Source organism: Microtus pennsylvanicus, chromosome 22 (genome assembly GCF_037038515.1).
Source record: "Microtus pennsylvanicus isolate mMicPen1 chromosome 22, mMicPen1.hap1, whole genome shotgun sequence".
NCBI classification, from domain to species: Eukaryota; Metazoa; Chordata; class Mammalia; order Rodentia; family Cricetidae; genus Microtus; species Microtus pennsylvanicus.
Window position 1 is genome coordinate 34,032,278 of NC_134600.1, and position 22,067 is coordinate 34,054,344.

The following is a 22,067-nucleotide window of genomic DNA, read 5'->3' on the forward strand; positions in this document are numbered from 1 at the left end:
GAGGGTGGGTGGACCCCAGAGAGGGCCACTGCTCCTTGCCTTTGGTGCCCCCCTCCCGTTGTCTCCACTCTTTCTAATATTTCTTTTGGAAAACTTTCCCCGAATTCTAGGAACCGCTTAAGCAAACTAAGTATAAACCGAAGGAAAGTTTCGGAGCCCGGTTTTCAGATGCGGACATCCCACTACTTAGCTTGGCTCGGGTCTGAATGACAGGAACCTGTGGAATCTCATGCTATTTGGGACGGAGTGTTGGACTGAGTTACTGACACTCTTGGCTGGTGTCTGATAGCGAATGTGTGGGGCGCTATGCTGTGGGCTTGCTTGCTCCCAGCAGCCTCCTGGCTCTCCCCCTCCCACGTGGGCAGTGCGGCAGGGGAGAGCTGGGACTTTAATAGCCCGAACAAAAGAAGGGGGAGCCATACTGCTGCTGCTGCTGTTGAAGGTGGATTCTGTGGGGACTTTGCTCACTAAAGAGCCAGTTCTGAGCTTAAAGTCGGTCTGAAGGCGCACGTGACTTCCGGAATAATCTGAGTACCACGTGCACCTCTATCAATTAGGAAACAGATTTCAACCTTTAACTTCCTTGTTGGTCATGATATCTCAGAGTGATTTATGCGGGCAAAACTGTATTTAAAGTATCACTGTCCCATTACCGCACTCGAGGCCACAGTCCGTTTTCTCCGTTCCAGTACAAAGGCACCGCTATTACCCACGCACAAGCATCCTGGTGTGTGCGCCGCTATCCTATCCGAAGGTCAAGAAACTGAAAACTTTATTTCATCCCTTGTCTAAAGAGTGTGACAGGGGCTGATGCTGCAGCAAACACACAATTACCCCTGACATGAAACTGAAAACAACACACACAATGGTCAGTCATAGGATGTTTTATTTTAAAAACAGCACGCAGTGAAGAAACCGCACACAGCACCTGCCATACCTCTCTGCCTCTGAACTGCTTCTTCTCTGTGATGTGTTAGGTTACAGTCTCAACTTCTTACAGTTACAGTATTCTTAAAGGCAGCGATGTCAACTACTTTGAAACGGTTCCGTTAACATTGTCAACTGCTTAAAACATCTTCCTTTCAGTATTCTACGGTTGCCCACACTAACGGCACAACAATGTGTCACTCTGCTGACAGGTATCTGTACCACCAACTCCCGACTCTATGTCAAACACAACTGCGACCTAAAGCAAGCATTTTCCTAAATCAGTATACTCGGCTACTTTTCTCAAAAATATTTCCATTCTGAAATAGGTTTTTGTAAGATACAATAATTTCATCTTTTTATTATTAACAGAACTCATGCTGTACTTTTTTTCCCCTCAAAATATATTTGATATAATCTGTGCAAAATGTCAAGTTCTGTATAAGTAGGTACCTTATTTTGAAAAAGTTTATAAAATATAGCGCCTAAAAACAACCTCAACATTAGACAATAGAGAAAGAAACATGTCAGACAAAGCCTAATTCGTCACGTGAGAAACTAAGTATGTTCTTAAAGCTCAGGTATACATTCCTTGAAAATACTAAGAATGCACTTTGGTCATTATCGACAGATTAGAACACAGGCAAATGGAACACAACGCTGTGTGCCGTTTCCAACACAAAGAGCACTCCACCATGAGGCTGACCTCAGGCTAGTCAAAGGAACAGGAAGAGCAACACGGCGTCACGTGGCTCCGTCCTCTGCAATTCCTGATATCAAGAGTGATTCGGGAATGAGAACTGCACCAATCAAATAAATTATTTACAGTCAATTATTTAAACCCCTTAAAATACACTAAAGTATGAATATATTCAACGTGACTTTGCACCAAGAAAATTCTAGACTGTTTCATTAATACGTTCTTTGTTTTAGAAACCAAATGCTTGGCTCAAACAAAGCAATCGCAAAAAAATATTTTGCTTCACGTATTTCTTAAAACTCTACTGATTGTACGGATGTAACAACTTAGGATCAAGGCCAGATGCAGGGGACTATTGTATCTGCCCTATTTATCTATCAGGAAACATGATAAGCTCCCTCGGGACACTTGACAAGTTACTGAAGGGAGGGAGAGAAGCTAGCTTTCCGAGTTAAAAGCATCTAAAAATAGCCCTTAGATAATGGAGCAGGAGGAGGGGCGCACCAGATTAAATTCAGGGGTTAGGAGTGGTAGAACGAAGCTGTCGTTTCAGAAGATGTGGACATTTTATAACTAGCAATCAGATTAAGTATTTTGTTGGTTCTTAGCTTTACTTAAGTGCGGTAGGAACAGCATAAGCTCTAGTGTACCATGGGAAATTCTTTTGAGTAACGTAGCATACTTTAGTAAAAGCGGTAGGCACTTCACTTATGAGACGAGGCAGACCTCACTCAAAAGGATACCGTATTCTGCCCTAGTACACTGTAACGCATCCCACATAAAGATAATACACCGAAAGTAACAATCTTAAAAAGTGCACGCACTGAGCGTGCACAGCTGGAGCTGTGCAAACAGCTCAGTATTTCAAATAAATACATTTATCACTAATTTTTATCAAAATATTTTACAGTATGGTAACCATTTACAATTATTGCTCCATAGGGTTTTATTATCAAAGAGCACTTGTTGACCTGTGACATAATACCACATAGTAATACTGAAGGGAGCTTCAGCTGCAGCTTCATCGGCTTACATGCCAGCACTGTTCTGAGAGATTTCAAGAGCGACCCCGAGTGGATCCTGGTTCACCAAGGTCAATGTTCTGTGTGTTTAGCTGCGTCCGATGCACTATTTCGGAGTTGAAGTTTTCCTCAAGTAAGGCAAGTTCACGGCATTGATGCAGAAACAGTGCTTAGCAATGGCTTTGAGTTTCCCAATGTGTCGATTATTTATGGACGATTACCAGGACCTCAGGTTTCTGGGTTGGTTTTGTCACCCTTTCAACAGCTAAGAACTTCAATGCTTTAAACAGACTAAAACCAATGTAAAAAAAAAAAAAGAATGAAAGAAATACACACACAGACAGACACACAACAACAAAAACAGTAAACAAGCAAAATAAATAAAAGAATTGCACTATGCAGTCTGATGTAAACACTTGGTTCCCAGCAGACTCCGGGGCAGAGGCAGCGACTGCTTCCGGACAGCTTCCTTAGCACTCTCGCTCTGGAACACGGGCCGCCTCTTCACGTCTCAACGTCAGGACTTAATCTTCCACAGCTACGGAAAAACGTTGCAAGTCATGATAGTCATTAACATGGAAGCTTAGGTCCTACCGCACACTACCCTTAAACTCCACTCCCAGGTGCGGAGTGCAGGGTTTCCTCCGTCACCTCCTTTAAAGACGCGTCTGAACCACCGCGGTGGACGTCAGGTCGCTCTTGCTGGCTTTTACTGGGAAATGTCAACATACACCCACTATTTGTTTACTATGTTCTTTCTAACCCTTACTAACACTATACATGTATCACAGGATATACCCATTGCTACACAAATAATACAGTTTTGGGCCCAGAGGAGAATATGGCTCTTTCTGTTGAATCATTAGAATCAATTTCAATTAATGAGGAAAAGCAAATCCTTCCTTTATGTACCCCAGGAGAGTCCTATAGTAATGAATTCTGTTACAGATTAGAAGTTCTATCAATATGAGAATCCATGCCTATGAGTAAGTCCCTGAAGTTAAATGTATAGCCACTGCTAATAACTGTACAAACTTGTTAAAACAGCCCCACAATGCATGTGAAATCTCAAAAGGGAAACGGGGTTAAAGAAAATGGCACAAGGCTTGCAGGCTTTTACCTTTAAGTTGAACCCAAGCAGGTCACTGATGACGCCAGAGACAGCGGACAAGATGACGACCTGAGTGATGTTGTAGAGCAGCGGGTTCATCGTGAGTCCATACAGCCTGAAGGGGCTGTCCAGCTCCTGGGGCAGACAGACACAGTGTTAGCTCAGCCTGAAGGGGCTGTCCAGCTCCTGGGGCAGACAGACACAGTGTTAGCTCAGCCTGAAGGGGCTGTCCAGCTCCTGGGGGCAGACAGACACAGTGTTAGCTCAGCCTGAAGGGGCTGTCCAGCTCCTGGGGCAGACAGACACAGTGTTAGCTCAGCCTGAGGGGGCTGTCCAGCTCCTAGGGGCAGACAGACACAGTGTTAGCTCAGCCTGAAGGGGCTGTCCAGCTCCTGGGGGCAATCACAGTGTTAGCTCAGCGGGTTCACGTGAGTCCGTACAGCCTGAGGGGGCTGTCCAGCTCCTAGGGGCAGACACAGTGTTAGCTCAGCCTGAAGGGGCTGTCCAGCTCCTGGGGGCAGACAGACACAGTGTTAGCTCAGCCTGAAGGGGCTGTCCAGCTCCTGGGGGCAGACAGACACAGTGTTAGCTCAGCCTGAAGGGGCTGTCCAGCTCCTGGGGGCAATCACAGTGTTAGCTCAGCGGGTTCATTGTGAGTCCGTACAGCCTGAGGGGGCTGTCCAGCTCCTAGGGGCAGACAGACACAGTGTTAGCTCAGCCTGAAGGGGCTGTCCAGCTCCTGGGGGCAGACACAGTGTTAGCTCAGCCTGAAGGGGCTGTCCAGCTCCTGGGGCAGGCAGACACAGTGTTAGCTCAGCCTGAAGGGGCTGTCCAGCTCCTGGGGGCAGACACAGTGTTAGCCCAGGTCCTGCAGCAACTCCAGGTAAACAAAACCCCCATAGGCAAAAGAGAGCTAAAAAAAAAAAATCACTATTCGAAAAATTATAAATTATGAATAATTTTAGAAAATACAAACTTACCTAAATTTGGAATAAGAAAATAATTTTATAAATTGTTTACTTCAATTCTTGTTACCAATGGACGCCTAGTGAAGTCTTGGTCTAATAGCCATAGATTAGAGAACGCACTTTGGGACACGAGCTGGACCAGAAGCTAAGGGAGCACTGCTCCCCCTCACCTGAGTCCATTCATCTTCAAATGCACAGATACTGATGATTCGAATATTGGAAGGTCTGTTACACAGGCACCGGGCTGGGCTCTGGGAAGGCAAGCTCAGTCCTAGCACAGAAGGACTTTATAGTTCAGCGAGCATGCAGAGTCAAGTGAGGTCCTCCGAAGAGCAGGCTTGTGGGGGCCAGGGCTGGAGAACGGCTGCAGGCTGCTGAGCACTGCTGAGCCCCCACATACACACACAAATGAGGGAGCACACTGACTTAGAGGGTTGGGACCTCCTCAGCCAGACTTGGCCCAGCACTAAAGGAACTGAAGCCGGGGTGTGTGTGTGTGTGTGTATGTGTGTGTATGTGTGTGTGTGTGTGTGTGTATGTGTGTGTGTATGTGTGTGTGTATGTGTGTGTGTGTGTGTGTGTGTAGATAAAGAGCAGTAACAGAAGCAGGGGGGTGCTTTAGGTTCAGGGTGGTACTGATAGAAGAAGGGGAGAGGCCAGAGGGCACGAGCCCCGAATCTCGGCCTTGTGAGTGCTTGGCTGGTGAACACATCCAGGCCTACGTCCTGGCCTGAATCAGAGCATCCCGTGCTCTGCCTTGGGTTAAATGCAATCAACAATTCCCTATCTCATTACCCTCTACCAACCTCCTCTGAGTATTTCCCACGAGTCACAGTCTACACTCAATCAATACCTTAGTTGACAGAGGACCTAACCCTATCACCGTGTCAAAACTCATTTCATACCAGTCTCTGAAGACTCGAAACTCTTGTAGGATGCTCAATTAGTTATTGAAATTAATATCCTTAAATAGATTTTAGTTTCGACAAAGGAAAGCATGGAGAGCCAGGCCTGGCGGGACACCTATGATCCCAGCCCTTGGGAGACTGAGTCAGAAGTCACCCTGGGCAACATAGTTAATACCGAGACAATGAAATATAAAACAAGCAACTTCTGAGTTAACGTCCCATCTTTTGTGAAACATTTCCTAGTATTCTAGATAAAACTGACTAAACACACACACAGCAAAAACAGCATTCTAATACAACATTAGGAAACGCCTTGACATACTTTTCAAAGACATTCGTTGGATTACGTAAGCCATGAAGAGCAGAGCACACTGCACGAATGCGCTCAGATGTAATCTCATGCTGACATCGACGGAGACCAGGTTCACGGTCAGAAGAGCACACCCTCACCCAGGCCAGCTCTGTGCTCACCTTCAGGAGTTTAGTAGCCAGCTTCAAAACATTGTTCACGAGTGTCAGTTCCTCCTTTTTGTTTGGTTTCTTCTCCATCTTCAAGTAGAGGTTTATCTTTTATATAAAAGAGCCCCACAGGCAAAATAATTAAAAATTATAACATACATGCTTTTCTTTTGTGGCGCCGGGGACTGAGCCTAGGGCCTCATGCATACTACTTAATCATTTTACTGATGAGTTATACCCCCAGACCACAAATACATTGTTTTTTGAAAAGAAAATTATTTAGATAACATTTTTTTCCCCATTTATTTTACATACTGACCACAGTCCCACTCCACCCCCCCTTCTCCTCCATCTCCATCAGAAAGGGACTGGCCTCTCGTGAGCTCCCGCAAGGCAGGGCACTTCAAGTTGAGGGAGGACAGAGCTCCTCCCCTGCACTAAGGTTGGGCAAGGTAGTCCAGCATGGGGAAGAGGTTCCCAAAGGCCAGTTAAGCACCAGGAACAGGTCCTGATCTTTCCGCTAGGAGCCTTGTTTTTTTTTGTTTTGTTTTTTCGAGATAGGTTTTCTCTGTACCTTTGGAGCCTGTCCTGGAACTCCCTTTGTAGACCAGGCTGGCCTTGAACTCACAGAGATCTGCCTGCCTCTGCCCCCCCCCCCCCCGGGATTAAAGGCGTGTGCTACCACCGCCCGGCTTAGGGGCCTTACAAAAAAACCAAGCTAAACACATCAAATGTCACACACATGCAGAGGGCCTCAGTGGGTCCCAGAAAGGCTCCCTAGCTGTTGGTCCAGCGTCCATGAGCTCCCATGAGCTCAGGTCAGCTGTCTCTGAGGGTTCTCCTCTCATGACCCCAATAAATACATTCTTAAACAGATCTAAAAGGCAGTCACCACAATATTAATAGTGCGTCTCTGGGTATTACATTACAAATGGTTTTTAATGTTTATATATTACTATATATTTCAAATCTTATAATGAACTTATTTAATAATAAGAAAACTTAAAATGGTAAACATTGTATTCTCAGGGCCAGATCAACTTAACTTAGAAAATAAATAGAAACAGAATAAACTCAACAAATTGGCTCATGATTTTTTTATTCTGAAAGCAATGCAAATATTCGCTATCTTTATTACCCATCTCTGATATTTTTGGGGTGCTGCCCAGCTTAGTTACCCTGTCTGGAAAGGCTCTAGCTCTAGGCCGCTCATACACTGTGCTCACTCACTTGATTCATCTTCCCTCTTTACTCAGGCAGCCACAGCCCAACCATGGACTAGTGGACTAACAATGATCTGGTCGAGGTTCTAGGTACTATGACCTGGACAGCTGGTAACGTCAGCAGAAATCCTAATTCGGCAACCCAAATCACGTAAGCCAGCACAGGGTCGGGAGTCCACAGGGGAACAGGAGAGGAGGTGCAGGAGGAGGTGAATGGGAAGCCATGAGGAAGTGGCTGACCGTGAGACCCAGTGACTGTTAGAGACGATTATCTTTGTGGTAACTTTCCTCTTCCATCTAATGGAGCCTATTTATCTACTGAGTATTTAAAATACAAGCTCTTCCTAACTAAAATATTCAAACAAGGTCATTGGCAAACATTTGTACAACTCTTATGGAATAGCAAGAAGAAATACTTAGCAAATTCATATAAAATTAAATCAATTATCCAAATTATTATGCTTTGCTCTTTTTATTGAATAAAAATTTAAATTTTCTCTAACATGGTTTTGTTACAATGCAAAGCGATCATGTCCCACTAATGATTTAAAATCTATCATTTTACAAACACTATTCTCTTCCTGCCGAATGAAAATGGGACGTAACACTGCAGGTTAGATTTGAGATTTGGATCAAGGCAGAAATACCAAAGAAAGGTTTGCATACTATCAAAATTTAACTTTAGCTTCAAAGCATAAATGACCTTAATCAAATAAAACAAAAATATGCTCCTGAAAGATAGGAAATAAGCAAAAATATTGTAATTTGTAAGTACACATGGGCTGGTCAGATGTCTCACAGGGAAAGGTTCTCTGCTAGGACTGACAGCCTGAGGTGGATCCCTGGACTATACATTACAGGACAGAACTGATAACGGCAAGTCGTCCTCTCTCTCTCTCTCTCTCTCTCTCTCTCTCTCTCTCTCTCTCTCTCTCTCTCTCCCTCCCTCCCTCCCTCTCTCTCCCTCCCTCCCTCTCTCTCTCTCCTCTCTCCTCCCCTCCATTCCCCTCCCTCCCTTTCCCCCTCTCTCTCCCTCCCTCCCTCTCTCTCCCTCCCTCCCTCTCTCTCTCCTCCCCTCCATTCCCCTCCCTCCCCCTCTCTCTCCCTCCCTCTCTCCCTTCCTCTTTCTCTCCTCCCCTCCATTCCCCTCCCTCCCTCCCCCTCTCTCTCCTCCCCTCCATTCCCCTCCCTCCCTCTCTCCTCCTCCCCTCCATTCCCCTCCCTCCCTCCCTCTCCCTCTCTCTCTCTCTCCCTCCCTCCCTCCCTCTTTCTCTCTCCCTCCCTCTCTCTCTCTCTCCCTCCCCCCCCCCCCTCTCTCTCTCACACACACACACACACACACACACACACACACACACAATTGGACTGTGGACGACAGAGCCTCACTGATAACAGAATGAACTCACCTGTTCTGTAAGTAATATTGAGGTATTGCTGTATTTCTTGCTCGTCTCTGACCCGAGAGTCACGAACCGCAGGAGGAACAGCGTTAAGGAGATGCACCAGATCACCAGCTCCCAGTTGTAGTGACAGTTGAGGAAGATCTCGTGCACGTGCAGCAGCTGGGGGGCACAGAGCAGCAGTGTGAGCGGCTCACCTCGCTTCAGAACAAAAATGCCACTGTACAGGACTGCTCGTGAACGGAGCAGTGTGTTTTTAGGACACTTATGAAATGCTGCTGCACATCAGAAGTACAGAGGATAACATAACCAATAGTTACAGGTTCTGACAGTTGTACTTTTAAAATATTGATATTTTACAGTATTTACTTCAGATTGAAACAGTATTTCAAATTTAGTTAAAACCTTGACATTTTCTTTGTTCCTGCTTTCTGAACCAACACAACTCTACCCCCAAGGTAAAATTTGTGTTTATCTTTTCCATGCAGGTTTTTAATAATTTATAAGAAAACAAACCCCTATTCATCCTGTGGCTTTATTTTTCCTTTCCTAGTACCGGGGACAGAGCCAGGGCTTTGTGCAGGCCGGGCGAGTGGTTTCCCACTCTATCATGGCGCCGTATCCCTAACCTTCAACACCCATCCATCTCTCGACTTTTACGTCAGTGTTACCACCCAACACATATCCATGTACTTTCTTTCTCACATCCCCGCTCTCCCCGAGGGAGGCCAGCAGTCCCATGCACACGCCACAATGCATGCATGTGTGATGGTCAGGACAACCCTCAGGAAATCAGTTCTCCACATCCACCATGTTGGTTCTGGGAACTGAGCTCAGATAACCAAACAGGCTTAGAAAAAAAAGCACCTTTGCCCTCTGGGCCGTCTGGCCAGCTCCAGTTTTGTTTTTTTTTTTTTTTGTTTTTTTTTATTCTGCTGACCCTTGTTTCTAAGATTTACCCATGTTGAAACATTCCGCTTTAAATTAGTTCATTTTAAGCCCTATTAATTATAGTAAAAGAATCAACTATAACGATTTCGGTCTGCTCCAACAATTAGCGTTTACGGTGTTGTCAATTTCTTTGTTACCAACAATGCAGCAATGGTCTTGTGTTTCCTTGGCCACATATGCAAGACTTCTGTTAGGTATTAATACGTAGGGATAAAACTATTAGTTCACGGGCAGTCACATCTTCAACTCTATAAGGTGGTGCATATTGATTTATCTCTAAACAGTGGCACCACTGTATACTCAGCCATGTTTCTTATAACTTTTTTTCTGTTAGGACGATTTTCTTATTGACTTGTGAAGACAGACTGTAAACACATTCCCACTGAAGTCTTGTTTTCCCAGATCTTAGAATTGGGATTGGATTTAAAATTTCGTTATGTTTAAATCTCTATCTGTCTAGGATTTGTTTTCCGGTATGAAGTACTTCTGATTCACTCTAGTCTTATTTCACTCCCATCACGTCAGCCTTCCTGGGTTGGTTTATGACGGCACCGGATCGTATAATCTGCACGGTTTGCAGGACTGTTTCACCCACTGAACATTCCCCTTCTCTAGCAACAACACCGTCTCCCTGTACCGCCGAAGTCAGTCCATATCTCTGCTCAGGCAACATGTTGCTCAAAGCTCTGGACTGTTGCTTCCCGATGAACTCTAGGAAGCTTACTGAAGTTAAAAAGCAAAAAATCAGCACTCTGTTTACGCGCATGTGGCTGCGATCCCAACCATTCTCTGAAGATGGTCAGCATACATATATACATGTCTGAGGTGTCATGGTGAAACCCATTATTTTGTAGAATAAATACTAATTCTCTGCTGAGAATCATAATTTATTTTCTTCATGTATTAAGATACCTGTAATGTTTTCCTTTAGCAAACCATAGGTATGAAATTCCATCAGTGGACTTTCTGAAATTGAAAATCCCTCCACTACAGGGATAAACCACCTTAGTCGTGGCTCACAGCTGTGATAGTTCAGGCTTTCCCTCTGAAACATTCTGTTGAAGGGTTTTATATCTAAGAGAATACGTTAACTCCAAGTTTTCGCTTTATGTGTTCTCATGTGGTTCAAAGCCTGCACTGTAAGCATGTGTATGTGTAAAACCTAAAACAAAAGAAGATCGAGACAGAATAGTAAGCAATTAGGAAGAACGAGAAGGTGGCAACAAAGACACCCGAGACGTGAACGGATGAAAGATACTGGAACATGCGGGGGGATTTACAAGAGACGCTCACTGATGTAAGCTGTGGGGGAGAAGCATCTATGAAAACACACTCGTTCAAAGACAAGACAACGATATCTAACACCCTCTAAGGTAATCGAGAGATATTAAAAATTCTGCTTAGGAACTGAATATTTATCTAGGGACGGATGTAACAAGTTAACTCACCTGAGCACAGCAAATAAATACAACTGAGATTGTCAGCAAGAAGGCAGACGAAACGATGACATCCACTGACCTCTGAGGACCTCGACGCTAGGGAAAAAGGGGAAAACACTTTAAAAAGGAGAATTTCCATGCTTCCAGTTAAGGTGCGACAAGCTGGTCATAACCTACAGTGCTGAAATGTACCTAACTTGCCAGATGAGCTGTTTTGTAATGTGTTGTTACTCCCTTATAATTTTACAACTGTAAAGGTGGTATCTACACAGCATAGATCCCTTAGTGTAACTGTTTTTCACGCTAAACTCACTCAGAGATACATGTACAGCTGAGCTATGATGCTCACACTAAACTCACACTCACAGACACATCTGACATCTGTGTACTGAACTATGGAGGAAATGTATCCTCCGCGTGCTCGGAGGTCAATGTCAGGGAGATTAATTCAGATTTGTGGGTCAGGGGTGTCTATCTGCCTGGTGAGTGTTCCTAAGAAAGTGGCATGTTACATCATCTCTAGAACAAGATGGCATATAGCACTGTCCTAGGAGAGGAAGATGGTGTCCAGAGAGCCAGGAGACAGATAGGAGAGCAGGGCCCAGACCACAAACAGCAGCCAGAACATACTAAGGCTCTGTTCCTTATCCGAGAGTAACAGACTTCCAGAGAGGCGAGAAAACTGTAGGGTCCTGGCAGGCTGAAGACAGTAATGGAGGGAAGGAACGCTAATGCCAGAGAAGCAGTGAGACAGATGACAAGGATCTCAATAAGGCCGTGGACACGGAAACAAGGATTGGGAACAGATTCAAGATGTATTCTGGGAGCAGAAAGGACTGAATGCCGGGGACCAGGACAGAAGCTGCAAGGATAATTTAGTTCTAATTAAGAGCGAATGTAACATGATTAACATTTAGCGAATTTTTCAGAATAGAATCAACAATGTATAAAAGAATATAGCACCTACTTAGGGTTCGGAATTTTAAACTAAACCAAGCAAGAAAATCATATTCATCCTTCATGAAACATAAATGTAACAATGAGGGGAAAACTGTCAATTTGTTGCATTTCCTAATATACATTGAGTTAAATTTAAAAAACCAAACTGATAAAGAGAACAATGAAATTTTAAAATGCAAAAGCAAATAATGTTTTCTATTTCTTTGTTACTTCAGAAGAAAAAGCTTTAAAGATCTAGTTCAGTGGACTCTTAGTCTTTGGGACAACTTTATCATTCACTGTTTGCATAAACATCCTTGAACATGTCTGCATACTCCATAAATAGTAAACCTCACTGTTATTTACTATAAAAAAGAATCCCCAGGAAAAATGGTATTATTAAAATCAACCCCGGGTCTATTTCCTAGGGTCTAGCGTTTTCACACCACGTCCACAAACATCAATATTATTTAAGCCATCAGAGACGGAGCAGCACGTAGGGACAGCTCTGCACAGTGACTTAGAAGAGCATTGGTTAGAGTCCCCAAGATTGGTTTATAAGTAGGGGGCTCCCTCTGCTGGTTCGTGAGGACTATTCTAGGGAAAAAACAGAAATCCTTAATCCAGCCTTTGGATGAGAAATTGTTGGCTCTATTGACAACCCCACACCTACAGACAAGACATGGTAACTGCTGGGAAAGATATATCTACGTATAGAGTGCATGTATCAATAGCACATGGTAACTGCTGGGAAAGATATATCTACATATAGAGTGCATGTATCAATAGCACATGGTAACTGCTGGGAAAGATATATCTACATATAGAGTGCATGTATCAATAGCACATGGTAACTGCTGGGAAAGATATATCTACATATAGAGTGCATGTATCAATAGCACATGGTAACTGCTGGGAAAGATATATCTACATATAGAGTGCATGTATCAATAGCATTCTACCTTGAGATAGGAACGGAGAGACAGCCACATTTTTATATTTTGCACTTTCTTCAACCGGAAATGAGGAACCTCAGATTTCCGAGCTCTCCTTGCAGATGTCAAGTGTCCAAAGAGTTTTGCAAAGAGCAGTCGCTAAAAAAGATTAAGGTGAAGAGTACTGTATAAAATATTGCATAATTTATATAATTATTATATGAAATATGAATTGTTATGACTTAATATAAAAGCAAACAAACAATTACGTCACAGTGTCCTGTGAACTACGAACACACCTAAGGAACACTTTGAGGGCTACGAAAGGGTAAACTAGTATTCTTCAGACTCACTTGTTTATATGTTCTTTCTGCTACACACAGCAAAAAAAAGAAGATCCAGACAAGAGATACTCGAACCACAAAGCTTATGAGGACCATAGAGAGAACCATGAAATCTTCGTTAGAACCAACAGCGATCACACAAAGTTCTGAGGCGGAATGGGCTGTGAGTTGCTCCAAGTCTGTTGCTTGGGACAGTCGGAAAACAAACGGAGTTAAGCCCAGGATTAGGGAAACAGCATTTCCAAATATCTGGTATCCTATACCTGGTACATGGCTGTTCACCTTAGGAAGTAGGGGTAGAGGGGAAGAAGAAAAGAAAGTGGACATAAATCAAATTTAAGGTAAAATGAATTCTAATGAAACTTCACTTTTTTATAATAGGATTTAAATTTTTTTTAAATTTAATACATTATGAAAGAGCCTGTTACACATTAATCACAAGATCTCTAATTGATAAGTAGATGAAAGGAAGCTCAATCTCAGAGAAAACTATGCAAGTTATTATTTTAAGTTAGAAATATTTACAAATATTAGAGTGTTGAGATCAATACTACATTAAACCCAATTTGCTGAAGGAAAAGTTGAGGCGCCAATGAGACGGCACAGCAGATGGAGACACCTGACATCAGCCCTGACAACTGAGTGCCATCCCTAGGACCCGCACGTGGAGGAGAAAACGGCTTCTGAAAGGGTCCTCAACAACAACGCACTGTGACACACGCATTCTAGCCCCAAAACAATAAATGGAATTTAAATGTTTAAATTTAAGCAAAAATGTAATAATAATAATAAAAAAAAAAGGTGCCGGTGGTAGCGGTGCATATCTTTAACCCAGCACTCAGGAGGCAGAGGCAGATCTCTCTCTGAGTTCGAGGCCAGCCTGGTCTACAGAGTTTCTGAACAGCCAGGATCACACAGAGAAACCCTGTATCGACTAATCCCCCAAAGAGGAGAAAAAAGTAACTATTCAATAAATCCTTAACTTTCACCCTTTCCCTAAAGGACACAAGTTCAGAACTCACTCTGTTCATTATCATCCCGCTGATCTCAAGCACAGAGAGGTCTGCCTTCTTACAGTCATTGCCTTCCCACACGATGGCACTGACTTTCTCTAAGCCCGGGTGGGAACTGTGAAGCCAAGGCAAATGAGTCTACAAAAAAAGAGAAACACACTTATTACATTCACAGATAAAAGTGTCTATAAAATGATACATAGCTGTATGTGGAGTAAAATCACAACTACACTAAATAAAAATTGGTAAATTTGTAAGTGGAACATATTAATCTGTATAGTAGCCATATCTATGCACATACAATTTTAGCTACATTACAACTTCAATTAAAATTAGTTATACATTAAACAGATCACATAAGAAACTGCAGTTATAAAAATGTAGAACCTTAACAAATATCCTGTAAGTTAAATATGCAACAAAATATGTTAGCAAAAGTACTTAGCTGTCATCCAACCTATTTAAGGCTAAAAAAACATGGATGCCAAATATTAACTGATTTTGTTACTTTTGTGGCATTCTAAAACAGCATTTCTGGAAAGAATCAATTAAGCCTTTTTTTCAAAGTGTTTTAGCAAACATTTTAAGAAGAAACATTAAGAATTACAAATATTTTCTGAAATACAATACTTTATTTCCCAATGTTTCAAGAAATAACAACAGTTACAAACTTGCAAAGCGTGGTTATCATTTTGGACGTACAGTAGAGGTGTGGAGTAGGTAATGGGATAGTTGGGCTGCAGGTAGCAACAAACACAAACCTCTCACAGCAACACGCTATGCCACAACACACAATGCCACGGCGCATCGCCTAAGGCCTGCGCTGGAGCGGGCCTCACCTGTTTACGTCACAGTATCGCTAGCTCACATACATCTCAAGGATTGATATATTTCCCACATTTTATATAAAGAATATGTTTGGCACTCACAGTAACCTGAGAAATATGATCAACAAATTGTTGACATTCTACTATTCTAAAATATTTCCATGAATTTAAGAAATGTAATTTTTCATACAAGGGAGATAAAGGTGCATCGATAAACTTCAACTGAAATTGTCTAAAAAAATCAATAATATATTAAAAAGAAAAGGGATTTTTTTATCTCTTCTAAACATTTTTATCTTTTCTAAATACTTTCATGGTCTTTATATATTTCAGTACTTGAGGGGTTTACAAGCGTTGAAATATTACTGTTAACTTGTTACCTTACTACAAGTTATGTTTCATAACTTGTGACAAACAATATATGCCAGTTTAGAAGAGAAGTAATTCTGTATCAAAATATGCATCAGATTTTCTCTGAAAACTTAATAGATTCTGAACTACTCTAGAAAAGGGCTGGAGGTGTGGCTTACAGGTAGAGTGTTCTCTAGGACGCGAGAGGGCTCGCGTTCATTCCCTGGCACTCTGGAGGCAGGGAGGGACTTGGACACACAATGTATGAAAACTGGAACGACAAGCTGAGCACAGGCGTGTCCGGAGACTTAGCTAAGGCACGCAATCCCTCACAGCGTGCTTCTCCTCAGACTCCAAACCTGTCAGGCTGTCAGTAACACTAACCCACACAGAGTTAGGTGAGCCAAGGACGTAACAGATTTTAACCAAGTAATAACAGAGTCTCACTGGATAACAGAAACCACAGGTCTGCTCAATTACACAAAGATTATGTTAGTACAATGGAGGTCCATCTAGGAACAGAAGGAAGATATCAGCATCTCCGCTGTCCTCAAAGCACTTCTCCCCAGGCACTTTTTTTTTTTTTTTTTTTTTTTTTTTTTACCAACACTTGGCTTCATTTTCTTACAGTCAAAAGGCAAGAGAAGAGATGGGCATGAGAACCGGTCAACTTCGAGTTATTCAAAAGAACCCTCAATGTGGGTGTGCTTTTGTCAAATACACGCTAAAAAACAGGTTTCTTTAGACAGCGTGAAGAGAGCATCACTGTACACAGGGTTCTAGAGACAGCGTGGAGAGAGCATCACTGTACACAGGGTTCTAGAGACAGCGTGGAGAGAGCATCACTGTACACAGACTTCTAGAGACAGCGTGGAGAGAGCATCACTGTACACAGACTTCTAGAGACAGCGTGGAGAGAGCATCACTGTACACAGACTTCTAGAGACAGCGTGGAGAGAGCATCACTGTACACAGGGTTCTAGAGACAGCGTGGAGAGAGCATCACTGTACACAGACTTCTAGAGACAGCGTGGAGAGAGCATCACTGTACACAGGGTTCTAGAGAGAGCGTGGAGAGAGCATCACTGTACACAGACTTCTAGAGACAGCGTGGAGAGAGCATCACTGTACACAGACTTCTAGAGACAGCGTGGAGAGAGCATCACTGTACACAGGGTTCTAGAGACAGCGTGGAGAGAGCATCACCGTACACAGGGTTCTAGAGACAGCGTGGAGAGAGCATCACTGTACACAGACTTCTAGAGACAGCGTGGAGAGAGCATCACTGTACACAGGGTTCTAGAGACAGCGTGGAGAGAGCATCACTGTACACAGACTTCTAGAGACAGCGTGGAGAGAGCATCACTGTACACAGGGTTCTAGAGACAGCGTGGAGAGAGCATCACTGTACACAGACTTCTAGAGACAGCGTGGAGAGAGCATCACTGTACACAGACTTCTAGAGACAGCGTGGAGAGAGCATCACCGTACACAGACTTCTAGAGACAGCGTGGAGAGAGCATCACCGTACACAGACTTCTAGAGACAGCGTGGAGAGAGCATCACTGTACACAGACTTCTAGAGACAGCGTGGAGAGAGCATCACTGTACACAGGGTTCTAGAGACAGCGTGGAGAGAGCATCACTGTACACAGGGTTCTAGAGACAGCGTGGAGAGAGCATCACCATACACAGACTTCTAGAGACAGCGTGGAGAGAGTATCACTGTACACAGACTTCTAGAGATAGCGTGGAGAGAGCATCACTATACACAGACTTCTAGAGATAGCGTGGAGAGAGCATCACTGTACACAGGGTTCTAGAGACAGCGTGGAGAGAGCATCACCATACACAGGGTTCTAGAGACAGCGTGGAGAGAGCATCACTGTACACAGACTTCTAGAGACAGCGTGGAGAGAGCATCACCGTACACAGACTTCTAGAGACAGCGTGGAGAGAGCATCACCGTGCACAGGGTTCTAGAGACAGCGTGGAGAGAGCATCACCGTACACAGACTTCTAGAGACAGCGTGGAGAGAGCATCACCGTACACAGACTTCTAGAGACAGCGTGGAGAGAGCATCACCGTACACAGACTTCTAGAGACAGCGTGGAGAGAGCATCACCGTACAAGAACCTATGCTAAAGGGCTCCTAAGACCAAAGGATCACAGTTCAGTCATCTTCTGCCTCTGCCCCATGGCACTGCCTCGGAGGATGTGCTGAGAGCAGCCGCAGCTGCCGTGGGTCGCATGTGACCTGTGAAGGCTACACGCTGAAGAATTTAGGTTTTCGAGCTAACAGTTGGGATTCTTTTCATTATTATTTTTTCAGCTTCACCCCAGATCTCCGGTGCTTCCCTTTTATCTTCATTCAAAACGGAAACCTTGAATTGCAATGATGTTATGTTTTATTTCAAATAAATCCACTAAGACAACGGCTTTACGTGGTGTTTCCAAGTATGGGAACCCAGTCATTAGAATCCAGCCGTACCTAGCGGAAAATATTATCACTTGAACATGGCTGAGTTTCATTATATACCCAGCCATAAATAGCAGAGGAAATTTTTCTCCTATGAAACGTTTGTTACTATTTATAAATATCAGGAAACTATGTCCTGGCAATATTCTGAGAACATGCCTATCCGAATGCTCAGTGTTTCTTCCCAAGGAGACATTCCATCTTCCTGGGAGACATAAAACAGTCTTGCAAACCTAGCGCAGACCTACAGCCAGACAAGAAAACAACTTGGTAGCTTTTTCATTAAAGGAAGTTAAAGTCTACTGCCTGACAACTAGTAAGACTGAAAAGTGTGAGCCTTCCGTAAGCCTGGAAATATGAAATTGTACAGAAAAAAGAGCCCTTATTCCAAAACCAATACTAACTAATCTTAGTGTAGGATACCAATCAGATATGCAGAATAGAGTGCCAAGTGGGTTTTCTTAATCTCATAGAAAAACAGAAGGATAAAGCAAACATATAGGGCCAAGTTATTAATTTCAGGAATCACAGGGAAAATAGCTCGGATATTTCTTGCTACTGCCAATCCATTTACTACACTCAAGTGGCCCAGGTGAATATTTACATGCTCCTCAGCCAACACCACATAGTCTTGGGGATTAGTCACTACTAGGTCCCTCAGATCCGGGGACCCTTAGCTATTCCCCTGGCCACAGCAGGAACTGCCTCACCTCCAAAATGAGTCAGTAGTGGCACCCTCCCATCTGACCCCGCCTCTGAAACATCATTATCCTTCAATTTATCAATCCTTTCCTGGCTAAGCTGCCCTCTGGACTCCCACAGAAACGTTACTTCAGACCCCTCTCTTGGCTCTTTTTCCTCCTTAGAGGACCCCAGCCTCCTGGGTCTCCACTGCTCTGCCCATTCTATGCACGCCTTTCTGCTACCCAGAGCGTGTGCTTACCCCTGCGACAACCGGGCATTACCTTCTGTTAGAGCTCTTTGGATTTCTCTGTACCAGCTTCTTCTCATGTAAATGTGCTCAGTCTCTTACATCCTAAAAACCATGCTCTCCACTCCTTAATTTCTCACCTAAGCTACTTTATCTCCTGCCTGTCTTCTATGCTGTGCTTTGTAAACACCCGATTCAGACTCTGAACATCTCATAAGGAGCTTGCTTTCCTCTGTCATTTTGCAATGGGCCTGAAGCCAAAACCAATGGGTATATTTTTAAAGTAAAACCTTATCGTTCAGCTACTCAAGAGGTGACCTGACCTAATTGACCTTTCTTCTCACTCTGCTCAAGTGATACATTTCAGGTAAACTTGGAAATTACTTTGTATACTTCTCTGGCTAATCACCAAGTTTCACATGTCTAAATTTCATGCTTATTATTCCCTGGCATGTTTTTATATGCCAATTGCATATGCTTTAATTCATAAATACACTTTTTGAATGCCTTAAAATTTTATATAAATGGTATACTACACAGTTATTCAAATTGCTTTCACTCAAAAAATTCATACTTCAATTTGTAATTGAGAATTTATATTCATAAAACTTACTCGTGCTGACACGTAGCCAAGTTAAATTCCATTGCTATAAACTGCTTTATTACAAGGCTTGCCTGCTGGTTTTACTCCTGCTGTGCTGTTCATCACTGAAACGAAATACCTAGCAAAAAGTACGCAAGCCTCCACGGCTCCCAGCTCAGCTGCAGCACAGTGTATCACGGTAGGAAAGACGTGGTTCTAGGGGCATCTTGGTGGCGGTCTACGGTACCAATGAGGAAACAGAAAAGGAGAAAGGCCAAGACTTGCCTGGCTTTGTTTTTCTTTGTATTCAGTCTGGGATCTTAGCTAAGGGATGGTACCACCTATCTTCCCCTCAGATGAGTCTGCACCCAAGCACACCCAAGGTGGATTCTAGGGGATTCCAGATCCAGCTAGGGACATTGAAGAATAACCATCACAGCTATGCTAGCTTGTTCTCCCCCACCCCCAGTGTTTCTCTGGGTAGCCCAGGTTGACCGGAAACCCACAGGGATCTGCCTGCCTCTACCCCCAAGTGCTATGCCTGATCTCTTAAATTTTTTTTTGAAATCTGATCAGTAAAAAACAGTGTCTCATTGATCTAAAGTTCATCTGCCAGACCACGCACAGAACTGGCCACACTCACACAGTGCCCACCTGCTCTCTCTCTCTCACCTGTCCTCACCCTGACCACACTCACACAGTGCCCACCTGCTCTCTCTCTCTCACCTGTCCTCACCCTGACCACACTCACACAGTGCTCACCTGCTTTCTCTCTCTCACCTGTCCTCACCCTGACCACACTCACACAGTGCTCACCTGCTCTCTCTCACACCTGACCACACTCACACAGTGCTCACCTGCTCTCTCTCTCTCACCTGTCCTCACCCTGACCACACTCACTCAGTGCTCACCTGCTCTCTCTCACCCTGACCACACTCACACAGTGCTCACCTGCTCTCTTGCACACCTGTCCTCACCCTGACCACACTCACTCAGTGCTCACCTGCTCTCGCACACCTGTCCTCACCCTGACCACACTCACACAGTGCCCACCTGCTCTCTCTCACACCTGTCCTCACCCTGACCACACTCACTCAGTGCCCACCTGCTCTCTCTCACACCTGTCCTCACCCTGACCACACTCACACAGTGCCCACCTGCTCTCTCTCTCTCACCTGTCCTCACCCTGACCACACTCACACAGTGCTCACCTGCTCTCTCGCACACCTGTCCTCACCCTGACCACACTCACTCAGTGCTCACCTGCTCTCTCTCACACCTGACCACACTCACAGTGCTCACCTGCTCTCTCTCACACCTGACCACACTCACAGTGCTCACCTGCTCTCTCTCACACCTGACCACACTCACAGTGCTCACCTGCTCTCTCGCACACCTGTCCTCACCCTGACCACACTCACACAGTGCTCACCTGCTCTCGCACACCTGTCCTCACCCTGACCACACTCACTCAGTGCTCACCTGCTCTCTCGCACACCTGTCCTCACCCTGACCACACTCACACAGTGCTCACCTGCTCTCTCGCACACCTGTCCTCACCCTGACCACACTCACTCAGTGCTCACCTGCTCTCTCTCTCTCACCTGTCCTCACCCTGACCACACTCACACAGTGCTCACCTGCTCTCTCGCACACCTGTCCTCACCCTGACCACACTCACACAGTGCTCACCTGCTCTCTCGCACACCTGTCCTCACCCTGACCACACTCACTCAGTGCTCACCTGCTCTCTCGCACACCTGTCCTCACCCTGACCACACTCACACAGTGCTCACCTGCTCTCTCTCACACCTGTCCTCACCCTGACCACACTCACTCAGTGCTCACCTGCTCTCTCGCACACCTGTCCTCACCCTGACCACACTCAGTGCTCACCTGCTCTCTCTCACACCTGTCCTCACCCTGACCACACTCACACAGTGCTCACCTGCTCTCTCTCTCACACCTGTCCTCACCCTGACCACACTCACAGTGCTCACCTGCTCTCTCTCTCACACCTGTCCTCACCCTGACCACACTCACACAGTGCCCACCTGCTCTCTCTCACCCTGACCACACTCACAGTGCTCACCTGCTCTCTCTCACACCTGACCACACTCACAGTGCTCACCTGCTCTCTCGCACACCTGTCCTCACCCTGACCACACTCACACAGTTCTCACCTGCTCTCTCGCACACCTGTCCTCACCCTGACCACACTCACTCAGTGCTCACCTGCTCTCTCTCTCACCTGTCCTCACCCTGACCACACTCACACAGTGCTCACCTGCTCTCCCGCACACCTGTCCTCACCCTGACCACACTCACAGTGCTCACCTGCTCTCTCGCACACCTGTCCTCACCCTGACCACACTCACACAGTGCTCACCTGTTCTGTCTCTCACACCTGTCCTCACCCTGACCACACTCACTCAGTGCCCACCTGCTTCAGATCCTTTTGTTTATTTTTCTATTAAGTCCCCCCACCTTTGCTTCTCTCCCTCCCCTTCCCTCTCTCCCTAAGCCTTTTCTGCGACCATCTCTCTCCAGGTAACC

At 44.7% G+C, this 22,067-nt stretch overlaps 1 protein-coding gene across 5 annotated transcripts in view; it reads right to left on the reverse strand.

Moving 5' to 3' along the window:
- Positions 1-869: 869 nt before the first annotated feature.
- Phtf2 (putative homeodomain transcription factor 2) overlaps positions 870-22,067 on the reverse strand; it is an 86,148-nt gene continuing 64,950 nt past the window's right edge. For 3 of the 5 annotated variants that reach the window (XM_075955893.1, XM_075955894.1, XM_075955896.1), the window contains 8 exons: positions 14,349-14,477; positions 13,336-13,608; positions 13,010-13,141; positions 11,118-11,204; positions 8,725-8,880; positions 6,108-6,203; positions 3,770-3,895; positions 870-3,187 (listed from right to left, as the gene is read on the reverse strand). In XM_075955893.1, coding sequence (XP_075812008.1) covers positions 3,167-3,187; positions 3,770-3,895; positions 6,108-6,203; positions 8,725-8,880; positions 11,118-11,204; positions 13,010-13,141; positions 13,336-13,608; positions 14,349-14,477 — 1,020 coding nt within the window. In that variant the 3' untranslated portion in view covers positions 870-3,166. Of the gene's footprint in view, positions 3,188-3,769; positions 3,896-4,553; positions 4,599-6,107; positions 6,204-8,724; positions 8,881-11,117; positions 11,205-13,009; positions 13,142-13,335; positions 13,609-14,348; positions 14,478-22,067 lie in introns of those variants that run through there. The other 2 variants (XM_075955895.1, XM_075955897.1) reach the window with 2 other exon arrangements.